The sequence below is a fragment of the Bombyx mandarina genome, chromosome 19 (assembly GCF_030267445.1).
Source record: "Bombyx mandarina strain Sakado chromosome 19, ASM3026744v2".
Classification (NCBI taxonomy): domain Eukaryota; kingdom Metazoa; phylum Arthropoda; class Insecta; order Lepidoptera; family Bombycidae; genus Bombyx; species Bombyx mandarina.
This window is the reverse complement of record NC_143225.1, coordinates 5,571,089-5,588,632: the sequence shown is the minus strand read 5'-3', so window position 1 is coordinate 5,588,632 and position 17,544 is coordinate 5,571,089. Positions and strand designations below refer to the sequence as shown.

Here is a 17,544-nt window from a genome sequence, read left to right as displayed (position 1 = left end):
TAGAAAATTTAACTAAAAAATGAAAAATAAATAATATTTAAAAAAAACTAAATAACACGCTTTATATAAAACTCAATTAAAAAATAGAAAATAAATTTTAATAAATTTATATTGAACATAGTGTAAAAAAAGATATTTTATTTTAAAAAAAGCGTGGGATGCTTTTTAAGATATTATTGAAATAATAATTCTTCTACTCATATCTGTCAGAAAAATATTTATAACTAATAATACCATGCAGCCCACGCTTGTTTTACAATAAAAAAAATATTATAGTTAGTTTAGTTGAGATTAGTTTTTTTTACTTGTTTTGTCGCATTATGTATGTAGTACTACCACAATAGCATTGGACGTAAAGCATCGTTGTTTTCTTTTTCTTAAAATCAAACGAATAGTATATTAAAATTATCATATCGAGGGGTGAAATGCTACTTGGCTTTAGCGACATTTTTGCAACTTTGTAGGAGTGCAATTTAAAGTTTAAAATTTGGAAGGAATATCAAAACAAACAATCTTCTTGAGTTATTTGAATGGAGTAAACTTAATTGAAATTCAATTAAAAACATCGAACTATTGATGATGATACCAACTAAAACGCGCCTTTAATTATAAATATAAATGTCGCGTATTAAACTAAATATCGCTTAAACAAAAAATAGCCTTTTACCCCTCCGATATGATGATAATATTACTATTCGTTTGATTTTAAGTAAAAAACGACCATGCCTGACGTTCAATGATATTTGTGGCAGTACTACATACATAATGCGATAAAAGAATTAAAAAAAACTACGCTGGTGTTCGATTAAAAATGTTCAGTGTCCAATTATTGAAGTACGACTACAGATACAATTACTTCAATTAACGAATGTATGTATAACATTTAAAAGGTATTTAAAAACGTCTCGCGACACCGTTCCTTAAGTTCATCATTCCAATTCCAATTGCGTATTATCGACGATGAAATGTGATCGTTTTGAACTTTTCAGCACGTACTCGTAAAAGGTAGCAGCAGTAGTAGTAAATAAAAGCGACTCGTCGCAATGCAATCACTGGTGGTAGGACCTCTTGGGAGTCCGCACGGGTAGGTACCACCACCCCGCCTATTTCCGCCGTGAAGCAGTAATGCGTTTCGGTTCGAAGGGTGGGGTAGCCGTTGTAACTATACTGAGACCTTAGAACTTATATCTCGAGGTGAGTGGCGCATTTACGTTGTAGATGTCTATGGGCTCAAGTAACCACTTAACACCAGGTGGCCTGTGAGCTCGTCCATCCATCTAAAATAAAATAATAATAAGCAATAAAAAAAAATCTATACTTCTATACTAATATTATAAAGAGGAAAGATTTTTCTGTTTGTTTGTATTGAATAGGCTCCGAAACTACTGAACCGATTTGAAAAATTATTTCACTGTTTGTTTGGAAGCTACACTATTCCCGAGTGACATAGGCTTATCTTAGGCATATCTTTATTGAAAAAAATTAGGGATCCTTACTAAAACTCCAATAATGTAACCCAAAGTATAAAAAAATACCTAAAATATTCTTTAAATCGCGTGCCCTGCGAGAACTATTCATGATAGAATAAAATAATATACTACAACTTTGTAGAACACATTATTATTTACAAAAAGTGTCGCGACAGCATATGTCTAATTATTATAGTTATGCCGCAATACGTATTATTTTATTTAAAAAAAATAAAACAACGTCAAATATCGTTGAAATTTTTGTTAAAGATCCGAGCGGAGCCGGAGCGAGCCGCTAGTCTAAAAATAAAGGTAGCCAGATGCGGTTACGGCCCTGTTGATATTAAGTTATTGAAGATTTCTTAGAACGACAACGAATCAAGGTTCATATAAATCTCGATTTATCGATATCCGTTTTCTGTCTGAACTAGAAATTTAGTAGACTTAAACTCTAATCGGATAATAAAGGTTTCTAAACACTATGTAAACAATTACTGTCAGCAGTAACATCGACGGTGGCTCCGGTACGATTTTTTCTACCTTCAGCCTGCTGTAAACAAAGATCCGTATTCGTTGTGGCACTATGGAAGCCCGTAACTGCAAAACTTTGAACCCTAGAAATCCATAGTATAGCTCCATCGAAAAATATGTATCGGATCTGGGATCGCAGAGCGAAAACGGAAAGTGTAGAATATATGTATGTACTAGCAGACCCGGCCACACGTTGCTGTGGCTAAGGTTTTTGTTTCTAAATAACACATGGCCGGCTATGCTAATACCAAAAATTAACAAAGTAAGAACTTTTGAATTTCATTGTTTCAACACAAGACATCGATTTATTGTTAAATAATAAATATTGCGACCGTTAATCGAAACAAGAACTATCCTATGGCCTAAGTTGGAACAAAACACATATTTAAAAAAAAAGTTAAAATCGGTTCAGTAGCTTGCTTAGGTGTCCATCGCGGACAAACAACGTGACACGTAATTTATTATTATATACGAGGTTCAGAAGTCCAATTGTCAAGTTTTACCATAGTTGCAGCGCTCAAGGCTGGGCCCTGACTAGGAAGAAAAATCCTCAAGGCTTAGCGTAACAAACAATGTGTATATGGATTCAATTATGATTACACATACTGTCTTCATTAAAAGTTTCCTTAAAAATTTTTTTTCTGTCTCTTTAAGATACCTTCAATACTGTTTTGTCAGACCTCAAAAAACTATACACGAATTCTATTTAAGCGATCATTGCAAAAATGAAATCGGACCCTATGCCTCTGAACATATGTATGTTATTACTAAACAATTGAATAAGTATCTGGCCATGAAAGCTCCTTTAAATTACATGGATATAATAAATATTATATTGTAGTGTTTAATCAATTAAAAAAAAAACTTGGTAACTGATTTAAGTACTGGACCAAATTGTAAGATTCATTTAGAACGCAGCCGTAAGTAACGTAGAACCGAACTAATTTTGATTTAAAGTATAAATGTTTTATATCCTTTCGACTAACCTGATGCTTTACCGTCACTCGTGGACTTCAGCAGTGCCAGGAGCGTAGCCAAGCTGGAACTTACCGTGTTCCTCAACTATCGTTCATTAATTACCGAATTATATTTCAATTTCAACCCGCAAACCGCAAAATTATAATTTGCGTAATCACTGGTGGTAGAACCTCTTGGGAGTCCGCACGGGTAGGTACCACCCCCCGCCTATTTCCGCCGTCAAGCAGTAATGCGTTTCGGTTCGAAGGGTGGGGTAGCCGTTGTAACTATACTGAGACCTTAGAACTTATATTTCGAGGTGGGTGGTGCATTTAGGTTGTAGATGTCTATGGGCTGCAGTAACCACTTAACACCAGGTGGGCTGTGAGCTCGTCTACCCTTCTAAGTAATAAAAAAAAAATGAAATTTAAAAATTGTGTTTTTTTTAATAATAATAAGGACAAACCCGGTCGACGCTTAGATTACTTCTTTGATAATCCAGTCTTAAAATAAATTGCATTTGAAGAGACCGCATCGAGTTATGTCGCAGCAGGGAATAAATACGGCATACCGTAAAAAGGCTAATTGTTTTCTACGGACCACGCACATATATGTCTCCTGACATAAAAACTGGATGTAACCGATATATTATTACTTCTGTTTGTTGTTGCTAAAGAACAAAAAAAATGTAATTAAATATGTCATCGACAGGATTGTAACTTGCGTTCGTCTTGTTAGTAGATGCTCAAGTTATTATGCAATTTTGGAATATATTTATCCACAAAAAGTCATGATACGATAAGTCAAAGTGCTTTATAGTTAGTTAGTAGTTTAAGTCATATTATTCTAGTTTACAAAGTAACTATCAAACTAATGTATGGCGCAGTGGCAAAGGTCGAATAAAAAAGGCTATTTGAGTTACATACTTGCGCATTCGAAAATATGCATATTGTCAAATTGCAAGCTTTTTTATGTTTGATAAGTTACCGGTGGCCCGGAGGCCTTTCCAGTTTTACCAGGGCAGGTGGGCGAGCAAAGGCTCAGCCAGGAGGGGAAATTGCAAGCTTTCGTCGCCTGACAATAAGAGTATTGAAAATATAAAACTCCAGAAAAAACATACAGTGTGAGCTGCTAATATTGATTTCATAATTAATATTAAATTTTTAGTAATGTGTAATTTTTAGGACAACATATCGAAAACTAATAAATAGAAAATAATAATTTGAAAGTATTTTTAATCAATATTGTAATGGAGGCTACAAAACGTTGATGAAATACTTAATTTTCCATACCGTCTTTTTGGTCTAAGGCTAGTCAAATTTGGGAACACGAAAAATGAAAAAACGAAACGAATTCACTGTCACAATCTCTAGATGAGCACATGCCTCACCTGGTGTAAAATACTTACTTATTACTATAGCGCCACCCAACGAATCGGAATCTCAATTATATTATAAATATGTTCTATGATAAATTAGTGTACCAATTCAAATGCTACCCAGTAGGCAGCAAGTTTATCCGTTTACTTATTGAATGCAACATGTCGGCTTTGTGATGCGTCAGAATATTGAAGGGGAGCTATCTAAATGCATCAGTTGAACCGTTACGCCCGCGCGCTCGTGCATTTAACGTCGCCTGCAACAAGCCTACTGCTACGGCAGTGGAAATAGTAACTACAACTTCACGTAAACGGTTATTTCGAATCAGTAATGTAACATGTAACCAAACCATCACATTGTGTAATCAAAATCAAACCCGCATAATTATAATTTGCGTAATTACTGGTGGTAGAACCTCTTGTGAGTCCGCACGGGTAGGTACCACCACCCTGCCTATTTCTGCCATGAAGCAGTAATGCGTTTCGGTTTGAAGGGTGGGGCCGTTGTAACTATACTGAGACCTTAGAACTTATATCTCAAAGTGGGTGGCGCATTTACGTTGTAGATGTCTATGGACTCCAGTAACCACTTAACACCAGGTGGGGTGTGAGCTCGTCCACCCACCTAAGCAAGAAATAAAAAAAAACGTTTGTTAAATAATTAAACAGTCAACGAATATAATATACAGGGACCGATTTAAAATTGATCTAATTGCTTAAATTTAATGTAAGTCGGCAAAACATGATCAATGGGTCGATAAATCGGGACATGTATCAGCCCCAAATAGAAATTGATAGTAATCTTCTAGGAAACGCACTCCTATGTACTCTATGTATTGAATTCTAAACTGGGATCTCCGAATGATTAAAAGGAAAATCATCTACGACGTTCTTTGTTGGAACATCAAAAATGTAATTGTCCTTAATGCCCATATTAAGTTTGTTGTTTTAAAATATGAGTATATCTCTATTCAACGGAGTCAGAACTGACTCTTCGGACCAAACTGAATCATATAAAAGATATGTGTCAAAATATTTTTACAATATTAAATAGAATTGTTGACTTCGTATGATTTCACATTTCTCAGAAACAGTAGACTCTTCGAATGATTCTCATGACGGTTCAAAAAATATCAGGTCTTGAATAATTCTTTAAAAATATCGGTAGTGATGATTTGATGTGACGTCAACCTCGAAAACATTTGAGTATTTATAGTTAGTAATATTTTAAAATATTTAGTTTGTTTGCTAAATAATTTTTTTTGTTGTCTAAATTTAAAATCTGTAATGAAAAATGTTTATACCAAGGCACCATACGAACGACTGAGCTATTTATCTTAATTTGAACATTATAGTCCCGGAATTTAAAAATTAATCAATTTCCTACAGTTTTCATTGGATTTCGGGAAAGTTGACATAAAACTAGTTTTATTTCGAATTTATTATATTCTACGATTCAAATACTTTACAGTTGTCGTTGTTACTGTAGACTGATGAATTTCATAGAATTAGAGGTCAGGCAGTAGTCGAAATTCGACTATATTTAATTGGAATTGTAAGTTTGTACACTATTATGATTGTATTTTATACTTCTATAATCACAAATTTCGCCAAGACTACACTATAAAAAATATTAACAAAGACGAACAATATTTAATCTATTCTCAATTTGACAACAGACGTCAAGAACAAAAGTTTGACAATAAATAGTATGCATGCGTGTGTGCGTCAAATACACGGTATGTAGTGTGTGTAATGTTTTCTTTATTGATTTAATGTATCTTTTGTGCATTATTTTAAAAAAATATTAGCATTGTGCACTTCTTCTCTATATTCTCTATAAGTGTGGAAATTTCATACTCCTCCGTCCGCGCAATTTTCGTAAAAAGGGATAAAAGTTTTTGCTTCACGTATTAATATATAGATTACAGATCGGGCTAATAAGACTCAGCAGGTTAGCTTGTAATTTCGTTTTTATAAATGCTAATGAAATATGTCTGTACAAGTACAAACTCTAAGTTTATAAGGTGATCTAACTGGTCCATATAAACACTGCAACACCTTTTACTTGCATCCTGTATTTTGTAATAATCTATGCGCATTCACTGAGCATAATGTCCAGTTAATTTTGAAAGGAAGTAGGTTGTAGCTATCCGAGTTTCTTAGCCGCGTGCAACATTGTCAAGCGTGGGATTAACTCGGATGAATGCACATGAGTCGCGCCCCCAGGCACGGGCCTCGGATTACACTGATCACCTTTCAAATTCTAGCTTCAATTTCCAAAATAAATTTATTACTGGTCAATGATAAAATTCGAAAAGCATGTGCAGGAGGAAGGAGTCTATTTACTATTGAAGTTTTCCTATTGAACTCTCTCTCTCTCTCTTCCCAGCTATTTATCCCACATGGTGGTGGGGTCAGCTTTCCTGACTTTACTCCTCCACTTCGCTCTGTCTTCGACATCCTCGTCAGCAACATTGCATTCTCTCTTGTCCTTCAGCACTACGTCCCTCCACCTTGTCTTGGGTCTACCGGGGAGGTCGAGCAGTAGCGCCAAATTTTCGACGTAGTCAGGCGGCTTCCTTTTCCTATTGAACAAAGTTAATAAAAAAAATTAATTACAAGGCAGGCAATAAAGCATTTTTTTGTTCATTTAAATGTAACGTTACATTAAAGTACCTAAGTAAGTAGTTTTTGTGATACTTATGACCATTTATGGCATGCTATGCAACATTGTAGCGCGTGGGATCAACACGGATGAGTAGGCACGGGACGACTTCGATCCAGACAAGTTATCATGTTACATTGAGCAAAATTCAAATTCAAAATTCAAAAGTGACGTTTTAAAGGTAATCTTACCAAGTATCCGGATAGGGCTTGTGTGTAGGTAGGCTTTATTTTAAAATAAAAATTCATCAAATGTAATTTATGCAATAATCGTTAGAAGCGACCTCGTTCAGGCAATCATTGAGAAGAAAATAAATATATATATCTATCAATTAATTAATTGTTTGTCCAGTTTTTTTATTTTTTTCTTAGATGGATGGACGAGCTCACAGCCCACCTGATGTTAAGTGGTTACTGGAGCCCATAGACATCTACAACGTAAATGCGCCACCCATTTCGAGATATAAGTTCTAAGGTCTCAGTATAGTTACAACGGCTACCCCACCCTTTGAACCGAAACGCATTACTGCTTCACGGCGGAAATAGGCGGGGTGGTGGTACCTACCCGTGCGGACTCCCAAAAGGTCCTACCACCAGTAATTACGCAAATTATAATTTTGCGGGTTTGATTTTTATTACACGATGTTATTCCTTCCCGTGGAAGTCAATCGTGAACAATTTGTTGAGTACGTATTTCATTAGAAAAATTGGTACCCGCCTGGGGGATTCGAACACCGGTGCATCGCTACATACGAATGCACCGGACGTCTTATCCTTTAGGCCACGATGGCTATCAAAATTAAATTCGTTTCAACTTAAATTAAATTCAAATTCATTCTTATGTTTCGTGGACAAATGACATAATGTCTTCATGCCCATATATCGCATATATTTTACTCTTAGACTATTGGGATACAAAAAACAGTTGATTACAAGTATAATTTATTAAATACTACAAATTCGATTTGCTTTGCGAGTGCTTTCGATGTAGTTTCAGCCGTGAAACAGTAATGCGTTTCGGTTTGAAGGGTGGGGCAGCCGTTGTAACTATACTGAGAACTTAGAAGTTATATCTCAAGGTGGGTGGCGCATTTACGGTGTAGATGTTCATGGGCTCCAGTAACCACTTAACACCAGGTGGGTTGTGAGCTCGTCCACCCATCTAAGCAATAAAAAAATAAAAAAAAGTTTCTGTTTAGAATACGTAGCACTAAAAATATTTAAAATTTAATGTTATTGAAATGTTAGTGAGATATGCGCTTCCAAAATTCAATAAAACACTCTCCACACCCCCACCTCAGCAAATTATAATGAGGAAATTCGTAAAAAAATTAAAGTTATTAAAAAGAAATTAATGTGATCTGAACTTTCTCTGGTTTTGCGAGTCATAAACATAATTAATACTACGTAAAATTATTTACGGTTTTCGTTCACGGACAACTGACTTGTATAATGACAATGAAAACACGAGATAAAAACGTAAAAGTAATCTTAATTCATATCTGAACATAATTTCATAAGTCAATTATTATATTTAACACTTCAAGATAAATAGGTGGGTAGTATATAGATAAGTAGGTATTGTTATAATTTTGTTATTTGTTAATACCACAAAACCGCTTTCGAAAACAGTGTTGTGTTGCAATGGAATGATAGAAAAAAGTTCGTCTTGAATTCGAATAGACGTATAGATAAGAACGTGACTTAAATTCATTACAGCGTATTCTGGGTGGCATTGATAAAACCAAACAAGGAGTTGTTTTGATCCAAGCCGTTAGCCCCTCGCAACACCATGGTTGTAAAAAACAGTTACGAACTTAGAGCTACGTATAGACTTCGGCAATCAAGGCAAGACAATCCATTTATTTCTATACATTACACATAGTCTTTTGGTAATTGAAATTGCGGATTTAGATGAATTCCTGTGTGCTTAGTGCGAGTTTTTTAACTTCTTTCATTAAAAATTGTATGGAGTTGGAACAGCTTACCTTCGTCTGTCGCTAGGGGCGCTGTTCCAACTCCATTCAAATTTGAGTTAACTTTTACGCAATCGAGAAGTTAAAAAACTCGCACTAAGCACATTGGTGGAAAGCTTACATTGACTTGAAGGCTAGATGGCAGCTTTCACAGCTCTGGCAGCCAGTCAAGGTCAAGTTAAACTAAACGTTACCGAAACTAAGGAAATAATAAATTAAAAAAATACGTGACGTAATTTTAATTTTCTGCGTCTACCATCCCACTGAACTGAATCCGAATTCCACTCCTGTCATAGTCTAACGCGTATGGCACAGGAAATCTGGACTTCCGTCGGTCTAGGATATTCACCCGTGCGACTAGACAATGAATCGCTAATAACACATTGTCTGTGCCTCTGTCTGGTTGCGTAGTTAACCGTCATTTATGGTCTACTGGTTCACTGAGCTCTTTTTTTTTCTGTCGTCGTCTGCCATATTGAATTACAATCCAATTTTTGTTCTATGATTGTACGTGGATCATGAATTCATTTATGTCGTTTTTGTAACGAGGTGCTTTATCGCGTCTTGCGATACGAGTTGACGAGTAAAAATTGTCGCATAGGGACGAGGCACAATGTGATTTTTCTCTTTCTCACACTGTCTTTTTCTAATATATACGTGTCTGGATGTGTCTCAATAGGGACATTCGAACAAGTAAGCACAGTACGCCGACAGTTCTGTTTTATAATCTAAATAAAAAATAACTATATATAAAAATGAATTGCTGTTCGTTAGTCTCGTTAAAACTCGAGAACGGCTGAACCGATTTGGCTAATTTTGGTCTTGAATTATTTGTGGAAGTCCAGAGAAGGTTTAAAAGGTAGATTAATATGAAAATGCTCGGAATTAAATAAAAATAACAATTTTGTTTTTCCTTTGTAGTGTACCCCGTCGGACCTATTCCTTTGTTTGTTTTATGTTTATTTTATACAAAAGTTTAGGTCTTTTATTTATCGATTGATGCACTACGAAGTCTGCCGGGTCAACTAGTAAACAATAATTGCTGAACAATCGCTCGGACCACCTAATATTAAGTAGTCACCGGAACTCAGAGATATCAACGACTTAAATGCCGCCACCCACCTGAAGATATAAGTTCTAAGTTATAGTTTGTACAACAGCTGCCCCACTCTTCAGACCGAAACTCTTCAGACGGTACTGCTTCACGTCAGAAGTAGGTATGGTGGTGGAACCTACCCTTGCGGGTTAACAAGACGCCCTGACACTAGTAATGTTACCAGTTACAATATATATGTTTCTATTATAATTTTTATTTATTTATTAAAAATATCTTAAAGATAATAATTATTTTCGTTCCCAAACTTCAAATAAGACTGCACATGGTTTTTTTTTTAAATTAATTGTAATTTCTTGATTGCTGATATTCGAATACATAGTACATTTAATAATAGGTACAATATTTAACGTGTACAGGTAGTTAATTATAAATAAGCCTCGGGGCTAAGTTTTAGAGAAAGTGTTTTTATCAGTTTTATGTTTCATTGAAATAAAATTAAAGAAAATACCTTCAATGAAATGGATTATAGTACATTATACTTTTACTTTTCATCTATCTATTCCTATCTGTATCGTCTCATGTGATGTGATCATATAAACTGTTATATTTTTAATATCATAAAGGATGAAAATAATAAATGCGAAATTTAAAGGTAGGTTTTTTAAAAATTGTCGTGAAAATCTTATAAAATAATATCACAAAATAAATTTATATAGGAAAGAATGTAGCATCAGTGATGGATTATTCTGGTGACCTCTCCAAATTAAAAATAGTTTAAAAAGCGCTCGCGGGTCAACCGTTTTACTTCGGAAGCCAGGTTAATGTTAAAATTAGAAACGCATCAATTGTACAAAATAAATTGAGTTTTTTCGCACGAGTTGTGTGTTTACACTCGTGTGAGCTCAAGGCCCACCTACTTAAAGTGATTAAGTGGTTACCAGCGCCTGTAGACATCACGCCGTAAATACCGCCTCCCGCCGTGAGAAATTATTTCATTGTCTGCCGATTTATCTATAATGTCAAATTGGTGTTCTGTCTCAATGCAGTTCAATCATTCATATTTTACTAAAGGATCGATAATCCTAGTGTTCAGGATCCTAGTGTTCAGATCGATAATCCTAGTGTTCAGGATCCTAGTGTTCAGGATTATCGATCCTTTAGTAAAATATGAATGATTAAACTGCATGGAGACAGTGATAACAGTCGCATTTAAGATTACTGTTCTAACGTATATAAATTTTATACTGGGCCTATTATACAATAACTACTATTTCGCTAAAATTATTGAATACAACAATAACAAAGTTTTTATTCTATAAAATTCAAATGCGCTGTAATCTTGAAAAATAAGAACTCTCCGGCTTACTTATCATAGTTCGATCAGCGAACTCATCACTGTACAAAGCGTAATTTAATACGGGGCTCCACCACGGCCATACATACACACATTTATCTTCTTCAACGAATGATAAAATAGAATACAATATGTGTGAGAATTTTGTGAATCCATCGCTTTGTTGTGTGCCTGTGCGTCATACATCGAGTTAAGTTGGACATCACGAACAAGCGATTCACACAATTCGAGTCGAGCAAACAATACTTCAAGTCGTAACTGTCTGTCACTGCCGAGTGGTTTCTAACATATTTAAAGAGAAGCCAATTAAACAACGTTAATTGTATTAGTATCGAATTTTTTTAAAAAGAACAATGTAATCGTAGAATCGTCCGTGACCACGAAAATCGCAGTGTGCTCGAAACGTCGAGAAAAAGGCGAGATTAACCCGTAAAAGCAGTTTTAATTATGTCTATGATTCGCGAAAACGAAAGAAAATCTCTATATATATAAAAATGAATTGCTGTTCGTTAGTCTCGCTAAAACTCGAGAACGGCTGAACCGATTTGGCTAACTTTGGTCTTGAATTATTTGTGAAAGTCCAGAGAAGGTTTAAAAGGTAGATAAATATGAAAATGCTCGGAATTAAATAAAAATGACAATTTTGTTTTTCCTTTGATGTCCCCCCCGTCGGACCTATTTCTTTTGTTTGTTTTAAGTTTATTTGATACAATTTATTTATCGATTGAGGAAGTCCGCTGGGTCAGATAGTACTTAAATATAATGTTGCTTTTAGCAAGTATAGCTACACACGACAAGTCTTATAATTATCGCCTTAATTCACCTTAGAATTTTACGATATAAATTCGTTTAAGATACACAGATTTAAAAAAATATCTTGGTTGCTCTCTGCATTTTTTTGAAGCATTTAAAAAAATCAACCTACTGAATATGAAACGGTGACAGTTAAAGCAAGATTATCGCGCATATTTTGCTACCAATCTGGTTCTGTTTTTGCCTTTATTCAAATTGCTAACGACACTTCAACCTCTTGTCTAAAGGTGAACGATGGCGTCCACATCTTATCTCCACGGCCCTCGTTATCCGGTAAACACCAAGTTGACCTTAAACTTGTCTGCCCTTGGTCCGAACAGAAAAATAAACAAGAAGATACTTTTACGATATACACATCTGGTGGGACTTTTAATAAAACTTTTCAGTTTAACGATATTCAAAAATTGTATAAAACAAAATAGAAACTATTTAGCAATCACTAAAAATACTAAAGTTAATATGAAGCTACCTAACAATAAACGAGTGTGTTCTAATGATCGATAGTATCGGCTAAAGTGACATATTTCAGACAACGTTCAGAAATTATGAATATTTTGCCATTTAGATATATATTAATATAGATGTGCTCAATTTTTTTAACTATGTTTCAAAAACGCTAAACAATATATTATCAGTGTTGACGTTTATATGACACTTTATATTTATTTAATGGCCGTCATACCGTCGGGAGTAGGTACATTATAATTCTGTGTACACGAACGTAGTTAAAAAGACGACATTAACATCTATCGCGCCGCTATCTCCGCTTGTTTACTCGGTACCAAAGTCACATTTACAATCACGATAACGAATCTCGAATGCACTTAACTCGCCAGTTTTACAAGTTGCAAAATTATGTGGCAGTAGGTGAATTTTTATTACATGCATAGAATATATGGCATGCATATATGGCATAGATCGAATGAATTTCATGATCGATTTTATTTATTAGTACAGATGAACAGACGTTCTCAAAGTCCGCCAGTCATTTAGACACGGTTGATCAATTAGATCAGACTACCCGTCACACCGTTCTCTTGTGTCCCGCAGTCTATGTAATGGTAAGCCTATGATACTAAGCAGCGCGAGCGCCTAACATGCCACTTCTGCCACTATTAAAAATAGATTTAGAACGAAAAGTGAAAGCTAGGTAGGAAAACTAATCGAGAATACTATAAATAAGGAAGGTTGATGGGTAGTACTGATAGTTGAAGGTAGGGGACTTTCACATTTCATTAATAAATAGCCCGAGAGAATACCATGCTAGATGGACCCCTCAGGGCTAGCGGAAAGTAGACCGTCCCAAGCAGACCCAGGGCAACTGGTCCGAATGAAAGCGTGAAGCTCCAGACCTATCGCGATGGCGAAATACTGTTGAAGCCTTCTGCCCAACCTGGGGGCCTTAGAACCTTAAACATAAACATAAAACTATTATAGATATAACGACGAAAGGAAGATCTTCCCTCGAGCGGGTGATATTCCTGGGTAGACCGACGGTTCAGATGTTATTGTTAGGAACTTTTATATATGCAAGCTTATCTTGAAAACATCGTAAGCGAGATTCAGGCATCTGTCAAGTATCTTGTATTGTATGATGGCTACACTACGCCATACTATCAAGAAACTGTAATGGATTACTTGACAGCAAAGTAATTGTTCGCTACAGACAGTTTCATTTAGCGGCGGTAGTTATGTTAGAATGCCTATGTACTCCAGTACTACTTAATACCACCTTACCTCTAAACTCATTTGCAATTCCACACCACAAGAGAAAACGTTTAAAACTGCAAGAGCGGACTGGAATATCATCGAGTAAATATCACTAAAAATCACAATTCTTTTGACTTCTTTCACACCCGAGTTATTTGACTTAAACGATGTACTTAAATATTGTTTAAAAATAAAATGTCATTCGCAGTATATCGAAAGCTGTATATATTTATATTGTAAGCTGTTTCACCTACAGATTTCTAAAGGGTCCGGTAGTAAACTTATTGCATTGTTATAGCACAGACATTCGCCAAGTCGGTTCTCCATCTCTATGATGGTGCAAATTTCTGTTAGTCGGGCATATTGTAAGTTTACACGCGTACGTACCATGATCCAGCTTATAGTACAGAAATAGGCCGTTCCTCATTCGAGGGTGGGACAGCCGTCCTACGATACAATGAAGTCTTCGACATGTGCTTTCGCATTAACGTTATAAAGTCTATGAGCTTATTACTATACGCCAGGTGAGTCGTCAGCTAGTTCAACCATCAGTTAAATAAATAAAAATTCTTTAGGGATAGGATATTGTGTGATGACTTGGCTAGTGCTTGAAAATATCAGTATTAAATATGTTAGCGACACAGCTGCACCGATATATGAAAGTGTTTCCAAAACAAAAATCAAAATCCAAATCAATCCAAATCCAATCCAAAAATATTCGTGTAGTTGGGGAATTGAAATAAGTTTAATTTGAAAGAAGATAGAACTTAATTTATGCAATCCACCGTATTGTGTGGATGCACAATAACGCCCGATTCCCACAATAATGTGTTCATTACAAAAAATACCTATCCATTTTAATAAACATATACATCTTCTAATCGTACAGGTACAATGGCAAATTGTTTTTTTTTTCACACGTAATGTCAATTCAGGTAGCAACCCAACGACAACGAAATCGGATTTTATTTCATTCGAATTTTAACTTAACCTAATCTTATCGATTATTTTATCTAATAAAATATTATCAAACAGATTTTAGATTTAAATAATTCTAAGCAAATATTTCTCTTGGCGTTTCATTGAAACCCCACTACCAGCTAAAGCTTTTCAACTTTTTACAAGATTTATCAAATCAAATGAAACGTTTTCAACTAAATACGAAGACAGACAAACTTTTGTTATTAGCCGCAAACATATATTATGTATATGTGTCCCAAAAAGAAAAAAAAGGGATTAATATGAAATCTCCATAATCGCCAAATGATTATAAAGTAACAGCGAACATCAAAACTTAAGTTAGCATTAAGTAAATTATCCCACAGAATAAACGAGTATTAAATTAACTATAATTATTTACATTTTAACGCAGAATAGTGGTTATGTTAATTTGACATATGAATTAAGGATCTAAATTAGACCAGTTACGTTGTTTTTATGTTTCAACGTTCAATTACTTATCTTCATCTAATTACGCAGAAGGCGTACGAGTATTGTCTTAATGCTACGATTTTCATTGTTGAAAATTAACTATAATAAAAATTTATCAAATATGTACTTTTCTTTGGAATATTAATAAGGTTCAATTGATATATGAGTACTGGCAATGGTTTATTTAAATTTAAGACTTTTTTATGGAAAAATGTTTTAAATATTTTGTATTATACACTAGCTGACCCGGCAGACTTCGTAGTGCCTCAATCGATAAATAAAAGACCTAAACTTTTGTATAAAATAATAAACTTAAAACAAACAAAAGGAATCCGTCCGACGGAGGACACATCAGAATAATAAATAAATATAAATAAATAAATATTTACTAACAATCACGCCACGTTAACTGGTCCTGTGAAAAGTTCGTAAAGAACTTGTGTTACAGGTACCAGATAACGGAAATAAATGTAAGATTTTTATTATACACATACATATATTTAATATACAGACATAACCTTGGAAAAGACATTTATATTTATCATACAAATATCTTCCCTTGGCGGGATTCGAACCCGCAACCCCCTTGTGTAGTGACCGTGTCACTTACCACTACACCAGACGGTCGTCAAAATCAGAGGGAAAACAAAATTTTATTTTTATTTTATTGCGAGCATTTTCATATTTATTTACCTTTTAAACCTTCTCTGGACTTCCACAAATAATTCAAGACCAAAATTAGCCAAATCGGTCGAGCCGTTCTCGAGTTTTAACGAGACTAACGAACAGCATAGATTGTACATTAATGATATTTCCGAAAACCTTTGTTCCAGGTACCTCTGATTAGTAACGAAGGTAAGACAGGGCTTGGTACACCCGGAGCTTCAAACGTACCGCCCCTTGTACCCACCAGAACTACCAAAAATACCCTCGGTCCTGCCACTTTGAGGCTGGCTACACGAACGAAAATGCTACAACCGCCCGCCAAAGCTTTCAGTCAAGACAATGGCGAGGAATCAGAATGAATTATAGCAATTCATCATCAATAAAGAAATGTTGTATATTAATTAATATGCTTACTGGTGGTAGGACTTCATGTGAGTCCGCACGGGTAGGTACCACCACCCCGCCTATTTCTGCCGTGAAGCAGTAATGCGTTTCGCCTTGACGGGTGGGGCAGCCGTTGTAACTATACTGAGACCTTAGAACTTATATCTCAAGGTGGGAAGCGCATTTGCGTTATAAATGTCTATGGGCTCCAGTAACCACTTAGCACCAGGTGGGCTGTGAGCTCGTCCACTCTTCTAACCAATAAAAAAATATATGTATTATTTGTAGCAAAGTCTCGAAGATGATCGAATCTTCTCTTAATGAAAATACATATAATTATCATTATTATTGTTGTGGTCTTCGCGGAAGAAAAACAATGTGTTAATTAATTAGGATTACCTTATTATTTTCCTTTAAATGTAAATAATTATTTGTCTCTTAATGTGATGTGTACAGTAATTGTATTAAAATAAAAACTGAGAACTGAAATGTTCTTTAATAATTATTTCGTGTGTAATTACTTTTTTTCCAAGTTTCCTACTATATTATTAACTGTATCAGATGGTTTCACTATTTAATAGCTCGTTTTGTTTTATCTAAGAGATTTGCATAAATTGCCTTAAGCGTATAGGAGTCCCTATGGGTTATCGTGTAACAATCCATCTTTGAAGTTAATGCGAACTATGATGATGATGATGATTCATCCGACCGATTTCGGCCATGGCGACCACTTTGACTCCTATCCGTCGATTTGGCGCTCGTGTGCTCGAAGATGGCTTATATAGCCTATCTTTGCGGCAAAACTCCTTGCGTGAGCGCAAACGTTTGCGCACCTAAATATATCCTGCGTATCTGACCGCTTCCGTTAATGCGAACTATATAACAAATGCAAATGCGAATAAAAATGGATTGATTCGTAAAATAAATTCAAGTTAATGTGGAATTATGGAATGAGAGGAATTTTAATTCTTATTATAATACATTTTATTTTTATTACAATACATTTTATTATCTCCGTCTCTTTTTATGTCGTTACCGGAGTCCACAGCCAGAAGATATTCAATGCCGTCGTTTACCTTGAGACATAATATGTAGAAGTTTGAAAGGTAATGTGGTCATACTATGCTTCAGACTGGAATCCACGAATCTAC

The 17,544-nt window shown here is 35.1% G+C and overlaps 1 protein-coding gene across 3 annotated transcripts in view; it reads left to right on the top strand.

Annotated features, from left to right (window-relative positions):
• Positions 1–16,898, top strand: part of LOC114243700 (angiogenic factor with G patch and FHA domains 1) — a 50,743-nt gene extending 33,845 nt beyond the window's left edge. For all 3 annotated transcript variants that reach the window (XR_016324652.1, XM_028175294.2, XM_089735100.1), the window contains one exon: positions 16,177–16,898. Coding sequence is in view for 2 of the 3 variants with exons in the window: in XM_028175294.2 (XP_028031095.2) it covers positions 16,177–16,368 (192 nt within the window). In the remaining variant the exon portion in view is untranslated. The remainder of the gene's footprint in view (positions 1–16,176) is intronic.
• The last annotated feature ends 646 nt before the right edge of the window (positions 16,899–17,544 follow it).